This window comes from Morone saxatilis, unplaced genomic scaffold, assembly GCF_004916995.1.
Source record: "Morone saxatilis isolate NCDOM2014 unplaced genomic scaffold, NCSU_SB_2.0 Contig15, whole genome shotgun sequence".
In the NCBI taxonomy this organism is placed as follows: domain Eukaryota; kingdom Metazoa; phylum Chordata; class Actinopteri; family Moronidae; genus Morone; species Morone saxatilis.
In genome coordinates, this window is record NW_023339707.1 from 14370204 (window position 1) to 14389946 (window position 19743).

Here is a 19743-nt window from a genome sequence, read left to right on the forward strand (position 1 = left end):
ATAGATGAAGACACACACATACACACCGAGCATGACGCTCAGAGCAGGGAGGCCCTATAGCTTGGACATAAATAAACTGTGTTCCAGTTCTTTCCTCTATGTCACACAAACTCTCTCTCCATCCTATTGTGCCCTCCTCTGTCTGTCTTCTCACTCACTCCCCATATCTCTCACTCCAGTGTGGAACTTTCCATCAAAGCATCTCGTTAATGATGGAGCACTCTCATGCATCTTTAAGCACTTGACAGGGATCTTCCACTGTGCAGTTTCAGCCAAACTCACACACGTACACCTTTTGAAAAAGTCAACAATGTCGTTTAGATCATTTGCACTTGAATAATAAAAGGGAGAAAGGTCAATAAAGAAAATGTACTTCAACTTAACTGCATCCGTATGGACTATAAAAAACATAATGGGAATTCCTGTTTTGGCCCAAATTTGTATTTATGTAATGTGTAAATATATGAAAGTGTATATTTTTTATGTAGTTCTGTGTGTCAGTTTATGTGTGTGTGGGCCTTTGGAAGCAGTTAAACAGTTTAACCTCATGTAGTCCAGGCAGATTAACTTTAGACACTGCATGCAAAAGATAACACTCTTACTGTCACCAATACAAACAGGATCATGACTGTTTGGGCAAAAAAAAAAAAAGTCTTGAATCTTCCTGATCCAGTCGCACAAAATTTTTGACCCACACTCCTGTTGTTGGCTGTTGCTCTCAATTTTATTATGTGTTTAAATTCCAATGCGTTCCTGTTTTATATATACAGTATGTGTGGGAGTGCTACTTACATATGTAGCTCAGTGCAGGATTTGGTCTATGTATATATGTTGATGCGTAGTCCTCTTGAAGTTACATCACCTCATAAACAAATAGACAAACAAACAAAAAATATATTTTTGATAGAGTGATTATCTATAAATTGTAGATTATAGATTAGAGATGGATAATTTTGGGGAACAGTTTTGAGGTGAGAAACTTAAATATCAAAAAAAGTACTGGAGATGTTTATGTCTTTATAAAATGTAACACACATTATGCACTTTTTATGTTAACCCAAATCCAAACTATTTGTATAAATTTGTAATTTCAGATTTGTTTACACATGTGGAAAGTAATCTGGAATTATCTATTATTGACTTTGGGTAATCCCTTGGATTACATTACCGATTACAATTTTGATGAGGTATCTAGTGGCTGTAATGGAATACAATTTTAGTGACCTACCCAACCTCTCCGGGGCTGCAGTCGGATTGACTGGCTGTAGTTAAAACCCCACAGTGCCATGAGAATATGGGACACACACACTTACACACAAGCACACATGCAAGCATTCTGGATAAATCACCAGAAAGAGACACTAGGATTAATATCCAAAAGCTGTTTTATTCCTCTGTGATATGATGCCATATCTGGATTTAACATTTCAGATGGGGATGTCCTTTTCAAATTTGAGTCTGAGGCTTATTAGTGTTTAGAGTCAAAATACAGCTGATATTGCAATCTTAGAAACCTGGACCATTGTTACAGACAAAGATTCAATCTTGGAAAACGTCAGTCTAAATCTGTTAAATTGTGTTAGTAAATTGGTTTAGCAGTAAAAATGAAAGAAATCTTTGAACAATCGTCTTCTGTTAACTCAGAGCAAAGCAACCCTGCTGTATCAATTTAAAATGACGAGCATAAAAAATATGCTTGATGGGGATAAACGATTACATAGTCTGTGTATGGATGAAGACGTATTTTGAGTGGGATAGAGAGAGAAGGAGGGATCTGGAAAGGCAGGCAGATGAAAGGATGCTGGGTGCTGAAATGGTCTTTTTTGGGTAAAACACAGTACAAGTACATTTTAGGTTAGTTCTTCCCAGACTTTTATTGAAGTACAGTGCCATTATCAGCATACATTTGCAAGTTGCTGTATGTGTTAGTTTGTGTTGTGCAAATAAAAATGCAAGTTAAACTTGATTCAAACTGCTAGCGTTTTTATTTAAACTGCTAGGACAAAATGCTCTCCAAATATACTGAAACATCTCGGGAACAAGATAGGCTTCTGCATGTTTTGAATATGATTTCATGTTTGCTTAATGAGCATCGCCATTTGTTTCTCTTCTTCCCTGTCAAAAACCTGTCTATTTAACTTTAAATATAGCACCACGGCACTCTTGTTTCTTCCTAAATTAATCAGATTAATAGACCCTTTTCAGAGCAGACATTGTAACAGACAAGCACTGGTGAAACTGATAACATTAACAATGGCTTCGGCACAGCAATTATTTAAATGCACTGCAGCAATTACTGTAATAAGGTTCTGTGTTTTACATGTCAAAACATCAATTTGTGGAGCACTGGGTTAGAGCCAGAGATATACACATTTTATGCAGTTACTGTTTCTAAATAAAACTACAAATAAATAGCACTAACCAGGACAGCTGACATGTTAAAGTTAAAGACAATGAACTGGCTTATAATGTTTTAATGAACACACTCTGTTTCTCTGGCATGTTGTCTGCTGGAAGTGGAGTCTCCAGAGAGTGATGTGACATCCTGGCATCATAACTCTACTATCACTGACAAAAGGACTATTAAAATATAATGTTGAGTGAACAGTGTATCTCAACTCAGACTAAATAAAATAATAAAGCAGTTCCTTCAGGGAAATAGCATTTAAGAATGTTAAATTAAACACTGCTAAGAATATACTTTGAGAGGACCACCTTCAACAGAAACAAGCCTACTGTAGGGGTTTTAAACAATTGACATTAGGGCATCAGTTTGCTTTCATGGTATGTGTTGTGGTATGTTTGTGTCTGTGTGTGTGTGTGTGTGCCAGAGATCTATTTCAACTGTAACCTATTTCCGCACCTGCTTGTAACCTATCTATGTGGCTGACAGTCCATTACCAGAAACCAGGTAGCGTGTGAACTCCGCTCTCGTCTCCTCCCAAGTGTCATTCAGCCCTCCTTTCTCTCTTTTCACCAGCAGCTCTATTTTCACTCTTTGTCCTTGGATGACCCTCATTTCCAATGGACATGTAGTAATAATCTGGGTCATACATACACTCATAGTTTAGGTGTTATTATCAGGTAGATAACTGGAGGAAATAACTGGAGGAAATGCAACCAGTACCAGTACAGCAGTCTGAGGAGCAAGCGTTGTCCGATAAAACTAATCTGCTCTTTTTCGGGAACATTCTGAGAGTCTGAAATAGTGTTAATGTTCCAAACCCTGTATAATAACACAACAGTTGCAATATGACATCGAATAAAATTCAGCTCTAGAGTTGCCTGTGAGTACATCTTAATCTGCATTGTTAATTAGACATTTCTTGACAATCAGAAGTTGCTCTGATAGTATTATTCTTTATCACCAAACACTAAATCTAATCTGTTGCTTAATTTTAATCTTCTGCATGAACATGGAAAGACATACCATCTCCTCTGATACCTCAGGAATATGGTCTTATTCACAGTATTTTCTACATCTAGGTTTATGTTTATTATTATATAAGATATTGTTTAATATAATAAATAAAATGGGGAAATTATGTATTATTATAGCACCATGTGAAGTTCTTTCACAATCAATTGGTTTAAGTATTTACTGAATCCATACGTTAATCTTACGGAAGCTTTTCTCGGCCTGGGATGAGGTGTTGAGGTGAGTCCAGAGAGAAGCGTATCAGGTGAAGCTAGCTAGCATTAATAGGTAGCAGACTACTCCATGTCAACCAGCGACTGGCATCCTGTTGTTGTCTGGATGACTTCCAGTTATACGGTCGCTGCACTGCCACACATGCCTTGTTGATGTGACCTCTACCTTTGGGTGTGTGCGTGTGTGGTGCACTAACATTACAGTGAAAGCAGAGACAGATTACTGAAAGTAATGACGAAATCTTCCCTGAAGGGGAACACCGATGGAGATAAGGAGAGTAAGGAGAAAATACAAACACTAACTTTTCTCTCTCCTCCTCTGTCTGTCACACACCTTTGTATAGACACATCGGAGCACATAAAACACAAGGAGACATCATTTAAAATCCCAGAATATATTACATACATTACAGTAAATTGTATACTGAAATGTTATCATACATACAAATACAGTGTAATGGTCTTGTTGGTGTAATAAACCCCGGACTGCTGTAGCCATGACGGTACAGGTTACAGCCAGGTCTATCTCTGAACTCATTATACAACAGTGACTTTACAGATGAGGTACTGACTATATCATAAAAATTGACATCATACTGTATAATCATCATCACCATGAAGCTGACGGTCGAACACACAGAAAACACATAATTATAATATTAGTTTGATCATACGCTCAACCAGAAATTCAGACTAAAGTCTAAAGTTATTTTGAGATAATATCATATTCCTGGATCTCAATTAACAAGTCACTTATTGTTCTTTCCAATATTTCTTTTATAAGAGGAAAACATATTTTCAAAGAAATACTCATAAAACTTACCACCAGAACATTACACTGATACAGCATAATTTACAATTACTCCTCCAAAATATCATGGGACATTTAATGCCTCATGACCCTGTAACAAGTTCCCTTTATTCCCTTTATTCAGCAATTATCTTTGGCTTCTTCTTTCACTTTCCCCATATTTTTCTGATCAAGGTGTGACTGAAGATATCCACTAGTTGACAAAAATGATGATGTTTAAAACATGAAATCCAAACATTTTGAAGGATAGTAACTACCTCATAATCCACTATACATTCAGTTGTATTTCAGGTCGGAATGCATTTCTTTGTTGGTAAATAATGCTCACAAACAAATGCCAAAATGGAGAGAGGTTAGTTAATTTCTACATTTCCAACCAAGCTGAAATAAAAAATACTGAGCATATATGCATGATAAACATAGGTATTACTGTAAGATTATGTATGGCAAATTCAACAGTATCCCAACATTATATAACTTAAGGCACTCCATTATAATACACAGTGTGGAGTCAGTTAGACTGCTAACAATAGTGGAGGATTCTTACCCATGCTACTGATCAAAGAGAATGAATAAATACAATAGAATCATGATACATTTTTAAATAAATAAATACAGTAGGGCCATAATCTAGAGACTATACACATTTGACTCATAAACAACACTTACAGGAAAATTGTGTTTGGGATTTATTATGTTTTTGTTTATGTTATTTCTTTACAACCTTGGCCGTATGTGTAGGCTTGGCCTTCATTCCTATCTGTTCAGATTTTTGTTATCTGCATAATTAAATCTGTCTAAGACCCATGTTTTATGGCCTCATAACACTTTTAAAGTGTAACTAAAACCCTAAATTCTTACAGCTTTTTCCATCCCAAAATTGGATATAATGTATATATCTGTGACTCAATAGCAGGAGTACAGCTGCCGGTAGTCAGAGTTAACAAGCCATGAGCAGCTGCTGTCAGACTCTCCATGTCCGCCCTGGAAACACAGGAAGTCTGCTGGAGCTATTACAGTCACCAGAAGAACATTTACGATGTTCTTCAAAGTTGGCTAAGCTACGTTAACTAAACTAGCCTCTGGTATCAGACTCTCCATGAGACTCCACTCTCCACTCTCTCACCAGAAGTTTTGTGAGGTTGTGTAACATTAGCTAAGCTAGCGGCTAAACACTCTAAAATGTGAATGCAAATTTGAATCAATCAACAGTATGTCTTCAGCAGACAAATGCGATTTTCGGCTTTAGTTACTCTTTAGGTATTTGTGGCCAAAATGGTCAACAGTCAAGCTTGTGAGCAAAATGTTATAAGCTATAGGATTAATGACCAAGGCAATAAAAATATGACCAAAATTATAAAGAAATCCTTATAATGTACTGATGAATTATAATAATGACATATTTGTTATATTTCTACTCAACTAAAGTAATAGTCCTAACACAAAGTAGACTTGAAATATGTTGACATACAATTCTGAACATGAACTGAATGAATTCTTCCGCTTGTCTGTTGTTATTTTCAATGTCATTTTCATATTAAACACAAAAGAGGTAAGTACAGCATATCCTGTATATCCATATAAAACAATTTTTTCACTAGGTGCAAACATTTTATCTCACCAATCCCATTAAGATTGGTTGACGGAAATCATAACAGTTAATTTTCTCCATACTCTCTTCTTCTTGTCTTTCCTGCTGGCTTTCCTGTTGCAAAGTCTCTCCTCCTCCTGAACTTCCACAGTTATTCCCCTTTGTCCCTCTGCCAGATGCCATTGGCTTTATTGAGCGAGGTGTTGCTACCCTCTTTGTTACTTGTCTCACCATTCATGGCTTGCTCAACAGCATCTGCCAAGGGCAACTTGTCCTCTGCTTCCGTCTCTCTGTGGTAGAAGTAGTTAAAGTTGGAAACAATGACGGGAACAGGCAGAGCAATGGTCAGCACACCTGCAATGGCACACAAGGTGCCCACCATTTTACCGCCCATGGTAATTGGACACATGTCCCCGTAGCCTACAGTGGTCATGGTAACCACAGCCCACCAAAAGCCATCAGGTATGCTGACGAACTGTGTGTTAGGCTCATCTACCTCAGCAAAGTAGATAGCACTGGAAAAGAGGATGACTCCGATGAAGAGGAAGAAGATGAGCAAGCCAAGCTCACGCATGCTGGCCTTTAGAGTCTGTCCCAGGATCTGCAGCCCCTTGGAGTGACGTGAGAGTTTGAATATACGAAACACCCTGACCAGACGGATGATACGCAGAATGGCCAAAGACATGTTCTGTCCTGAGTTCTCTTGCGGTGTTGAGACAATTTCTGTAACTACAGTAACAAAATAAGGGATGATGGATATAATGTCAATCGTGTTCATGAGATTGTGGAAAAATTCCTTTTTGCTTGGACAGACCAAAAATCTCACACACAGCTCAAAGAAGAACCACGCAATGCAGGCAGTCTCAATGATGAAGAAGGGATCAGAGAAAGTTGTTGGCTTTACGCCAGATGGAGCCACAGAAGTGTAAACTCTAGATTGGTTGAAAGGCTGTACCGCCGTGGGCACAATTGGGTCACTTTCATCTCTGAATTCTGGCAGTGTTTCCATGCAGAAAATAATGATGGATATGACAATAACAAAAACAGACACCAGTGCTACACCTCGGGCTGCATTTGAGCTTTCTGGATACTCGAACAGCAGCCAGAATTGCCTGTACATGTCATTATCAGGTAGAGGGATCTCAACATCCTTTATGAATCCTTCATCTTCTCTGAACTGCTCCATGGCGTCACTTCCAAGCTCATAGAACACAATTTCATCTGCAAACACATCCAGGGGAACGTTAGCTGGACGTCTGATCTTACCCCCTGACTGGTAGTAATACAAGATCCCATCAAAGCTAGGTCGGTTCCGATCAAAGAAGTACTCGTTCCTCATTGGATCAAAGTAGTCCATCCTTTTCAAAGGATCTCCTAGCAGTGTCTCAGGAAACTGGTCCAAAGTTTTGAGCTGTGTCTCAAAACGAAGGCCGGCAATGTTGATGATGACTTTCTGGTCTCCATCATCTAAACCTCGTTTATCTACAAACAGATCCTCACAGCACTCCTTTGCAAGCCGGCTGAAGATCGTCTCACTCTCCTTAGTGCCCTCACTGTTTAGCAGCAATTTCCAATTGGAGATCATACTGGCGCAGCTACTGCGCCCCTGTCTGCTTGGAGTTGGCATGGTTGGGGACTGGGGTACTCCCAGTGTCTGTGTATGTGGAGCGGGTGAAGATGAGGTGGACTCCCACATGCAGGAGGGCACATAACTGTGGTGGGAGGGCGTAGAGGACAGCTGAGAGGTTCGCAGAAGGTAGTTGCTGCCCGGGCTGGTGTGCTCTGGGGGCATGTCCACGGTAAGAGCTGTGGTCTCATCAGCATAGGTGTCCACCTCATCCTCAAGGCTCCCGTTGAGGTCTACTAGGCTCTCAAAGTCTACCAGCGCCACCTCCATGGCTGCAGTTCAGCCAGTGCAAAGCCGTGGGAACCCAGGATAAGACAATCACACACACACAGATGTATAGATGGGAGGCTCAGTCACCAGAATGAGCAGTAGGGTACCAGAGCAGCCGTTCTTCAGAGGCACTTACAGCAACGGGACAACTCGTTGAAAGCCTCCTCTATTCTTCAGTCCCTCCAACACCTGTAGAGTGAGAGACAGAGAGAGAACGAGAGTCAGTGTGTTTCTGTCAATGGTTTGGAGGGTTTGTTTTGTGTTAATTGTCATCAGGCGACAAGAATATGACGTTAGAAAAGAACATGTTTTATCATGACTCTTTGTTTCCTAGATACCCATCTCTCTGGGAACCAACAGTGAGAGAGGGAAATACAGAAATGATGGAAGAAAGAGGAAGAAGATGGCAAGATGAGGGAAAGAAGGAAGAGATTATAACAGTGGCAGGACAAGATTGTACTCTTCTTCATAGAAAGACATAGTAGAAACACTTTCTATTAAGTAGTAAACATTAAGTATTTGGGTGTAAGTGTAACTAATGGAGGCCTTATTTGCTATGTGTGTTCAAATCACTTGTTGGTTTAAACTTGTGATATTTTGTACCCAAATAATGAAACAAGCTCTCCTTATCTACTGCACACACACACAATATCTCTTTTTAACTACTTCATACGCTCACTGTCATTCACACACACATTTCTCTGTCTCACAGAACATAACAAACATGCATCATAACACCTGCTCAAGGGAAAGGGAATCATGGCACACACCCTGTAATGACCCCAATGCAAGTAGAAGGAGAGGATAGTGCAGGGTAACTGGGGCTGTGCATACATTAGTGCATAATTAACTGGCTGTACAGTGATAGCATGAGCCTAGCTTCTTCCAAACACCAGGGCTCACATTTAAACTGCACTGTGCCAAATATTTTTTTCTAGAAATCCACTCTGCTCCTACATTGTGCCATCTGTTTCTGCACTGAAATTTACCCAAGCTTGTGTGACTTTACACCAGCATAAAGATTATAATGCTCTCTGAGGTGTGTACGCATTAGTGTGAATGCATTTATCTGAATATGCATCTGTGTGTGTACAGTGTGCTGTGTGCTTATACTGTAGATGTGTGTATGTTTATGGCCGAGTGCTGATGCCTGCAGATGTTTAATTAAAGACTCCCGAGATGAGTCACCACCTAGCACCAATGTCAGTGATACCAATCCTGCTGGGAGAGAGAGAGAGAGAAAGAGAGAGAGAGAGGGAGAGATTGGCCAGCTGAAAGAATAAGGGGGATGACAGTAAAATTGTTAAGAAGACGGATGGGGGTGGAAGGACTGGGTGCGATGAGGACAGAATGCAAAAAGAAGGAAAGTGACAATGAGACAGAATGGGAGTTGATAGGTGGGTGGATGGATAGACAGGATGATGAGAGAGCAGTCATGACAAGGAAAGAGGGGGGTTTATCAAGAGTAGAGGAAACAGATGGCAAAGAGGGGTAAAAGAAACAAACACTATGATAGATTGTGCATACAAAACTGGTAAAGGTGTCCAGTGAGAAGAAGTTGGAAACTTAAATACGTGGAGAGTAAAATTGCAACATTTGATGAAAATCAAATCCAGTTCTCCTCTCCTCTCAAACCAAATGGGCAGAATGACATCACTTGACCCTTTGAGCAACCAGAACTTTCTCTTGATCCTAAAATACAGTAGCAGCTGCAAACAAGAACACTGGCAAGACATTTGCTCTTAAGACTAATACCTGAAAATTAGACAATGATTTTGCACTTCATGACCTATTCCTAATATATTTCCAATAACTCAATATGCTATCAATATTTAATTTAGCTTAATGTAAGACAAATAACTGCCAACTCTTAAATGCCTCTCTCTGTAATGTCTGCTCTGACACTACAAAAAGAAATGCTTTCCAAAACAGATCAAGATCATCGCACTGATTCAGCTATCTATCTTTAATTTGTAGTGCCCATTATCTGATTTTTTTTGGTTAGTTAGAAGGTGAGGTTAGTTCAGTTTTCTCCTAAAACAAATCAGACTCAAGACACTGAAGAAATCAAGGAATTGAACTAATTTCAAAAGCTGCCATTCAAACTCTGCCCCCTGGACTCTTAAAGGAAGAAACAAGGTAATAAGACCTTCAGTATAAACTTCCCAGACAAGCTTATAGACAGAGTAACAGACAAGCAACACACTCCTTACCTTCCTTAGCAAGAAGCCTACAGAGAGATGTGCCTACAGTATGCTGTAAAAAGCAAACACAGGAGAGGGAGAAAAGGTTTCCTCCACAAGTTCTGCCTCTTCCTCAATTGGCATGAGTATTACTAATCTATCACAGACTGCATTGGGTAACCTAATGCTGGAGAAGAAACTAGAGCTGGGGCAAAGGCCACATGCACACACACGAACAACAAGCATGGACACAGAAAACAGACATCAGAAAAGCAGTAGGAAAAGGAAATCTGGCATTAAATGTTGCTTCATTGACATTTTCTGTATGCATGTGTAAAATATGTAAGTATGTGTGTGTGTGTTTGTGTGTGTTTGTGTGTGGCCATGTGTGACATAAGCCATCTCTCAGTGATCTGGACAATGTGGTCAAGGCCCTCTAGACTGGAACGATGCGATTAGATCCTCAGATCTCTCCATGCTTGACTTACTCACCTACACACACTCACACACAGGCCGTATCCATATCTGACTTATTTACTCTATTACAATAAATAATTGATTTTTAACAACTCCATTAACATGTTCAACACAGCGGGGTAGAACAAATGGTGAGAGAGTTACATGGACAGAGGAAACAAAGCTCCCTTCCTCACCCCACAGAGCTTTCCACCTTTCACTTCAACTCTTTAACTATAAGCTCCTTCTAAGCTGAACACCTTGATAACAGACATTTTTAATGAAGTTTAGTCTAATATCTTCTATCACAAGAGCAGGGGGAAAAAATCTGAAATTGAATCTCTTACGGGGCCCCCATGTATTTTTTTGTCATAGATGATCTTGTGATCAGGTCAAATTCCAGGGAGTGACACTCAGACACACTCGACCATAACTCTCTGTCCTCACGCTGTAAAACATATATGTACACACAGGCATGTAAGGACGCTGCCACTCCACTCTCATAATTCCAGAGCATGTGTGAACAACTAGTCTTGTCAGCACGGTTGAATCAAAATGTCTTGTTCTTTTTTCAGTAATATTTGTTTAATTGTGAGATTAATTAAATCCTGCTTTATGCCCTTATAATTGACTTGTGACTTACCCACGCTAGGATATACACTTTAATTTTTTTCCAGCCTCAGTAGTGTGATTTTCAGAACCAGTCATGAACATTCTCCAAACCACATAAAATGATGAATTATCAATTGCATGTGTAGGATGGATGCATGCTCAAACACCAAAACACATACTCTTCTTATTTGTAATGGCATTTAAATTGATATTTCTGTTGACATCCGGACAGTCTTTTTCCACTTATTTCCATTTAATTAATGACAACATAAAAAAAGAAGAAAAAGCTGGCTGTCTGAGTTTATGTGCTTAAGTCTTAGATTACAAAAATGTAACAAAGTAGCGGGCAAGTTATAGATTTGGGGGTTAACAGGCCATGAACAGAACTGAAAAGAAGAGAATGAATGAAAAATGTATAAATAATTAACAGCTAAGATATACATAATTCTATATATACTATATATATTGTCATACATTCACATATGCATGGAAAAAGACTCTGCTCTAGCAGTGAGGACAAAATGCTTCTAAGGAGGCACTGTGACCTTGACTCGTGTTAGGACAGTGTAAAACAGAGGTGCCATATGGGCCCCATGCCGACCCATGGTGCTCCGACTATTTTTGCCATGCTATTAATACACAGAGGGGAGTCATAGTGGGAGAAACCCATGAAATAATAACTTGCTATATGTCATACTCCAATGCACACAAATACAGCCAAGCACAGCACACAAACAGTAGGGGAAAAAAGACATGTGGGACAATATGGAAATCTCCATCAGAAATATGGTATTACATGCTGTGCTGAGTGACTGTACATTATAGTAAGCTTACCGCTGTGACTTTACCACATGTGTGTAAACATGAACAGATGTTCAGGCAGATAGCTTAAGCCAATCCTTTGCTAGCTGGTTGGCAAGAAATGCATTTATCTCTCCAATATTTACCCTAAAAATAAAACCTTGTATATACATTTACTAACAATTATTCTCTTCTGCTTTGATTAATAATTAGATGGTTGTTAAATAAAGCACTGCAACACCACTGTCACTGTCTCAAAATGCCTCATGCACATGCAGCTACATGCAAAGGTAATGTAAAGTTAAAGAAATGTATATCATCTTTCAGTACAGTAGTGTAGTGTGAATATGGATCTATTTCTGCATTCCTGTTCAAAGGTACAAACACACTATCATGCACACAGAAAAAACATAGACACTCCCTCCAACTGAGTTTAATTATGACACATTTTTGCTGCCTCATAATTTAGAGTTGACTTTAAATCTTTATGTTTACTGAGGAGGAACAAGACTGCTGACTTCAGATCATTTTAAGCATAAAGGATAACACTAGTTATTTTTATGGGTTTTAATTGTGTTTTTTTGTATTTGCGTGTGTTTATGTGTGTCCTCAGTAATTCCACTCAGACTTGAGGCTTCAGAGGTTTCATTAAAATTTCAAATGATCGTTTGCTTGCAGCTGATCCTGTTGAGTATCCCACAATACAATCTAAGTGGACCTGCTTTTGTTATATGTGATCATATGGTCATCAGTCACCTCATCAACATGAGTTGAAATTTGCCTTGACTTTCTCCAGGTTTAGTTCTTCAATTATATGTTTTTAAGTCTTTAATACTTTTTAGTAATACTTTCTGATTTCTAATATACATTACTTGACAGTAATACACTGTACTCAGTTAAGTATATGGCACCACAGTGTACTAAATACTCTGCAAAACTATACACTGTAAAAACTGTACACTATGCCGTTAAAGCTTAAAGCTGCTGCAGCTGTTTTAATTGTACATGACTCCTGCTTAAAACGATCTAACCTAAAATTATCTCCTTTAAATGTTCACTTTCCTCATCACAAACCAAAGTCTAAATTCCAACTTCACTGGATAATATTCATTATCACTAGAATAAATCTGCAGTGTGCCAGATGTTCGCAGATGAGCACAGTTGGTGAATCTGTTAAGTGTGCTCAGTGAAGTTTGTACTGCATTAACTTTTCACTCTGTGTAAAGAAGTAATGGGCCACATTCTCACTTAAATTTACAGTAAATACAGTATGATTGACCTTGTATGTTCAACCCTTTGTTATTCTCCTGTCATGAGGTGTGGGGTTTTTGGCTGTGTGAGGGCATTGGTTGGTAGAGCTGGTATTTTTGGACCAAAGTTTTGACCCTATTAAGCAGATTAATACAGGCTGGGCAGCTCAGTGCTATAAGCCGAGGGATCTCTTCTGTCAGATCAACACAGATACTAGCAAGCCATCACAGATAGGCACACAAACACAGAAAGTAACACACACCCACACACACACAGGGAAAAGATAATGCTGCTGGAGTCCCATTTTTTATATGTAGCACGCGGAACGTACAGATTGAAGGAGCAAAACGGTCACTGTTAACTCTCGCCAACTGCTATGATCTTGCATGGAAGCTTAAGTATATATATGTGTGTGTGTATATATATGTGTGTATATATATACATATATACATACATATATATATGTCGATAATACATACATATCTATGTATGTATGTATTTTCAATTACTTTTTGCTGCAGTAAAGACTCAGCCTTGATATGTGGTACGCACCCCACCAGGTGAGTGGGTTTATTTAGTTAGGGTTAAGCAACTAAAATCACTTGGTTAACTTTAGGGAAAGCTTGAGGTCATAGTTAATGGATTAGTTGATCAACAGAAAAATTATTGGAAAGTGTTTTGATAATAGATTCATCATTTTAGTCACTTAAATCAAAAATGGAAAACAGTCACTAGCTCTAGCTGCTTACATGTCAGGAACTGATTATTTGCTTTCTCATATATAGTAGTAAACTTAATACCTTTGCGTTTTGGACTGTTGGTCAAATAAAGCTGTTTCAATCATGCGACACCTTGGGCTGTGATAAATTAGCAAGCATTCTTCATTATTTTCTTTTATTTAACAGACAACATTATTCATCAATTAATCATTCAGTTTAATCTCATTCAGCAGATTAATTAAAAGGTGATTAAGGAATTGTTAGTTTACCTTCACTCCCTTACTTTGTGCTGCACTACACAATACTAAATAAGTGTAGATTCCTAATGCAGAAAGGTTGCCTATGAATATAATTCATGGGAGACAAAAGTGTTCTTCTCTACTACCATCATGAATCTTAACTGTTGATGGAAAAACAATAACTTTAAAAGCTTATATTAAAGTACAAATATTTACAAGGTTCCAGATGAAAACAAACACCACAATGAACCTTATGAACCTTTTGAGGCTGTAGTACAGATGGTGACTGAGAGTATGTTTTTAATTATGAAACGTCTATTATCCGAATAACAGATTTTTAGAATATCATATCCATCCCTCTTGAGCTTTTAAATCACTTACTGAAATATGAATTAGAAATGTCCATTTGGTAATGCAGTTCATAACTGGAGCCAAACGCCGCCTCTCATTAATGGACCTAAAAATAGATGCAAAATGGATCCTCAATGATCTTCATCTACTGTGTGATAGTTTTATGAGGTGACACTATACTGTATGTTTGAACTGAGCACGTGTATGTATGTGTTGGAACATCTTAAGAGAAAAGTGAGCAAAGAAGAAACACACATACACACAAAATTACACATGTAAAAATTACAAGTTATACAGTAAAGGCTATAGTGTTATGAAAATGTCCAGCAATGTGCACATTAAAGTAGACAAAAGCACTGTTTTTTATTTGCAGATGGTGACTGAATACTGTACTTATTACATATTGTTTTACCTTGATTACTTACTTTACTCATTTATGTAGTAAAAGTATATAGGAAGACTGTTGTGGGGTACACTGTATCATTATTACTTCAGGTGTTATTTCATTAACTATAACTTATAATGCTATTGACCTTTCCCTCTAGGAAGTTATGATGCTGTGATCACAACAGTTTACGCAAATTCAACCCTGTAAGTTGCAACCTTGCACCACAAGGTTTTTTCAAATGTGACCTATCCTTGTTGTTTCCTGCACAAAATGCCACCTCCGTAACATTTCCAAACTCCGCCCCATCTCTCCTTCAGATGCCGAAAAGTGGTTCAATGCCTTCCTGTCTCCTCCAGACTGGCAACTACAGTAACGCACTTCTCGATTTGGGGATTCCTGGCAAGAGTCTGCAGAGGCTTCAGACATCCAAAACTCTGCAGCTAGGATTCCTGATGAGAGTTGCGGAAACAATGAGCAACATTACCCCATTCTCCACTCACTCCACCTGGCTTCCCGTCTCCACCAGGATTGAGTACAGGTTCTCTCCTCCTCACCCATCACATGCATCCAATGGACATGGCCCCCCTAACTCAAAGAATTATCACCCACAAACAAACACGCTCCCTACGCTCCACTCACTCAACACCTCCGGGCCACAATACCCCAGAACAGACTCAGGACCATGGGAGATAGGGCCTTTTGTGGCTGCCGCCCACGTCTTCTCTTTTTTTGGAGGGAATGCCCTCCCTGACCACCCTGAGGGCACCAACAATCCACTGAACTGTTTTAAAAAGGATCTTAAGACATTCTCTTTTTAGCAAAGCTTTTCGGTTCCCTTTTAGATGTTTTTACTTGTTTTTAATTCTTTCTCCTTTTTCTTTATTTTCTTCTTCTTATTCATTTTATATCTTTTTTTTTTTAAAAACTGCTTTTTTTGTTTCCTAACCTGTATTGCACTTTGACGAATCCTCTGATGAAAAGGGCATTATAAATAAAATGTATTATTATTATTTATCCCTATTCCTTATGTTTGTCTGGAGCAGATTTGTTGTCTATGTGTCTATGTCAGCCTCCGTGAGGCATTCATAAGATGTAAGCTGCTGATGCTGACATGGGTGTGTCTGCAGGCTCCAGGCCAAGTCCCAGTGCACAGCAGCTGGGACCAAAATCCTCACTTGGCCTTTTGACAAGACACACACATACATACACACACAGACACACAAACAGCAACAACAGCGCGACCAAAGTACAGCCAAAATTACTTCACAATAAATAAAAAACTTCCCATAGAGCATCTAAAAAAAGCCCATAGTAGGCCTACTTTAGAAATTGACAAAACTGAGGGCAATTATATAAGCTTACCAACTTTCAGTCAATCAGAGGAATAAATCAACGGATTATAAAGATTTAGGGATATTTTATTGTGGTCCATGTGCGACTCACTGACACTCACTCAATCAGCACTAAGATGTTAACACACACATACAGTATTAGTGCTGTTTGATGGAATAAGATCAATAATAATACTTTGTGTTCTGTTTCTATAAAAACACAAAATATTATGTCTGAGGTACGAAGTAATTTACTGTATACAAGTCAACTGCGATGCAGTTACATTGCGTCTCACTACTTGGACAAACAATGAACACTGCTTTGTGTGTTTCGGTAAACTTGGGTAAAAAATAAGACATGTCTGCCAAGTCAACTCTTATTGCTTTGACAGGACATCCTCAATTACTGGCACAGAGGTCGACAAAAAGATTGATGTGCCAACATGGGTCTGTAACATGTGCAGCAACCTCGCCAGAAAGCAACTATTATTAAAGCGTAGTTGTGCATGAACAATGCATGCTACAGCTCTTTCTTCATGATAAAGGATCTAATTTACAGCACATCAGGTCATACACTGGAAAAACTCCCATGTGAACTTTTCCCCCCTTAACACTAAATGTTCATGACTTAATAAGCAACAATCAAAATTGAAGAAAAAATCTTTAGTTGTTATTTAATGAGTTTAACTTTCAAAAACCCTTATCTGCTTAATCAGAACTGTGTAAGTGGTTTAATCATATTTGACTGACAGTCGTCAGACAGCTGAATAAGATAATTCAAATGTTGCTAAATCCTGCTGACCTAAAACCAGCAAGAAGAGCACAAAGAAACAAGGAAACACAAAAACCTCCAATGAGAGATAACTAAAGCTGAAAACATTGTGCACATGACACATAGGATCCCATTACTCACAGTAATAAGCCAACTGACAAAATAGATTTTTAGGGCCTTGAAGAAGTCTTTTTGTCATTGTGAGTGATTTGCCTATAGATATATGGATTCTCATCAACTCCTAAAACAACTGAACAGGGAACAAGTGTTATTATCCCTCTGCATCGCAAGAAGAGGGTTATTTGCTCACAAAGCACAGCCAGAAGGTTAAATGAATAACAATTTCATTTGACTTCAAAAGCAGTGAAACAGACACTCTCTCATCCCTTTGTGTCTACCCAGGCCATACCCAGGCCACCCTCCGCCTCCACCCCCCATCCCATCCTGGCATTCCTCCTCCACAGTGGGGATTAAGCCCGTCTCATTTACAGGAATATTGTGTTGTTTTTTAGAAGCCTTTTTTTGTGCCAGATCCAGACGAGGAAAATATGGCCATCTGGTCTGACTCTCTCTTACATATCACTAATCTCAGGTGGCGTACAATCAAGCAACACACATGCACGACATCCACACACACACACACACAGATGCCAAAATACACCATGCAAATTGAGTGAATGTCCACATCTGCTTGTAAAATAATCCTATGACACATATTGTACCAGTTTTTCTCAGAAGACTTTTCTCTCTACTAACCTGGGCAGCATGGAACCTGTCTACTGGTGTATGTATACCAGCTTATGAAAATGTAAATGGTGTTAAATGAGACAGTCAGGTAAATTGTCACTTTCCGTTGGTGATAGTTGAGGAGAAAATGATTAAATCAATTTCAATTCAAGATAGTTTGAACTTCAATCAAAGAGGATATGTGTGGAGATGGCTGCACAAACCCCTTCATCAGACAAAGTTAAATACAACATTGCATACAACCTTAAGTGAAACAGTTATCAAATTATTCTTGTCCATCTATGTCAGTGTTTTTGGGAGCAGCACATTGACCAAAGAACAGTCTGCAGAGGCACCTCATCTCCTTTGGACTGAGGCAGGAAGTAATAAGTAATAAGCACTTCACCTGAGGGCATACTTCATTACATTTTTGTGACATCTGTAGCGACCACTATGCAGATGAATGTTTTACATGAAACACATATGATACACTTATTAAACACTATGTATAGCTTTAATAATAAATAAAGTCATAATGCCAGGCTTGTTCCCAGTGAAGTGAGGCAAAATATAAGTAGATTAAACCATACGCCCTACCATTATTATTATTAAGGAAGAGTTGACTTTGATCTAAAAAAAAATAAGCCTGTTTGCATATATATTAACTTTTCCTTTTTGAAAACCCTTAGGAGCCTCGCTGAATGCTGGAAAAATATTTTAAATACATTTTATAATTCAACAAAGTAAGGGAGGCAGTGTGAGAGAGTTCCCCATTGTTTTCAAGTTGCACCTTCCTCCTATGCAGCTGTTCCACATTCAGATGTGCACAGATTTTTTCCTGTAACTTTTCCTTTTCTCAGTGAAGTCAGCTAAAAGAGGTATGCAAAAGCAACTAAGCTGTGATTTGTCTGTTGTCCCAGCGACAGACGAGAGTTCACACAGCGGGACTGTGCAACAACTGGTTGGATAAAACAAAACAAAAAAACGCAGGGTGAGCGTTCACACAGGAACCTGTAGCACTTGTTGTAAGATGCTATTCGAGGAGAGGAAAGCGGCCTACCTTCAGTGCCGTCCAGATCCTACAGACTTCCGGGCGTTGTTGGTGAAAGTTTGGGGCTCCGGGCCGTGCCGGAGGCATGGTTAGTGCGCACTGGATCGACGGACCGCAACGCGCTTCCTGTTACCCCCGGGTTGACCGCGCAGACAGCAGGCACGGCGGAGGTGCCCCGGCCAATCACCCTGGGGCCAGATGTGAGGGTGATATAACAACAGCATGATTACGTTTAATTTGGCCAATTCCCCGCTTGCAAAATCCCTGTTTTTCTTCGTCCTCCAACCAAAGCTGTGTGGCTTTATCTCGAGGGGAGGAGAGAGAGGGCGAGAGAGAGAGAGAGAGAGAGAGAGAGAGAAGAGATTAAAAAAGGGTTGTTTCCTAACCTCTGCCATGATGCCTTATTCTCTCTTGACCACCATCAGTCAAGATAACTTTCTCTTAGCTATACCATAACTAGACACCCTCTAAATAAGGCTAATAAAAAGCATGACAGACCCAAAATTTGCCAAAGTTATTCAACCCATACTACCAAATTTTGCTATAATTAATAATTTAATACTAACATGGGCCTATGATAGTTTAGTTATGAAAACACAGGCTGTAATTACAATATATGTATGCTATAATATCAGACAGCATTATATAGTCACACAAAAACCATTGAGTGCTCAGAGGACAATACATGTATTTGACCTTTATTCAATATAGTTTCACTTTCTTATAGGGTAATTTTTGCTTAAAATATAGGCTATAATATAATATATAGTATAACTGCAAATCAAATTGAACCTTGGTTGGTAACAAATCAGTATCTCCCTTGTATTAAAAAATCATTTTAAAGGTCCAGTGTAACAGGACAGGCAGTATTGGCAGTATGTATTAATTGATCACCTGAAAATAAGAATTTTGT

At 38.8% G+C, this 19743-nt stretch overlaps 1 protein-coding gene across 1 annotated transcript; it reads right to left on the bottom strand.

The window, feature by feature from the left end:
* Positions 1–5688: 5688 nt before the first annotated feature.
* LOC118324085 (potassium voltage-gated channel subfamily A member 10) lies at positions 5689–19095 on the bottom strand. Its single transcript, XM_035656225.1, has 2 exons — positions 18840–19095; positions 5689–8139 (listed from the first exon to the last, which is right to left on the bottom strand). Exon 2 carries the CDS (start codon positions 7948–7950, stop codon positions 6205–6207), a length of 1746 nt encoding a protein of 581 aa, XP_035512118.1. The 5' UTR covers positions 7951–8139; positions 18840–19095; the 3' UTR covers positions 5689–6204.
* Positions 19096–19743: the final 648 nt, after the last annotated feature.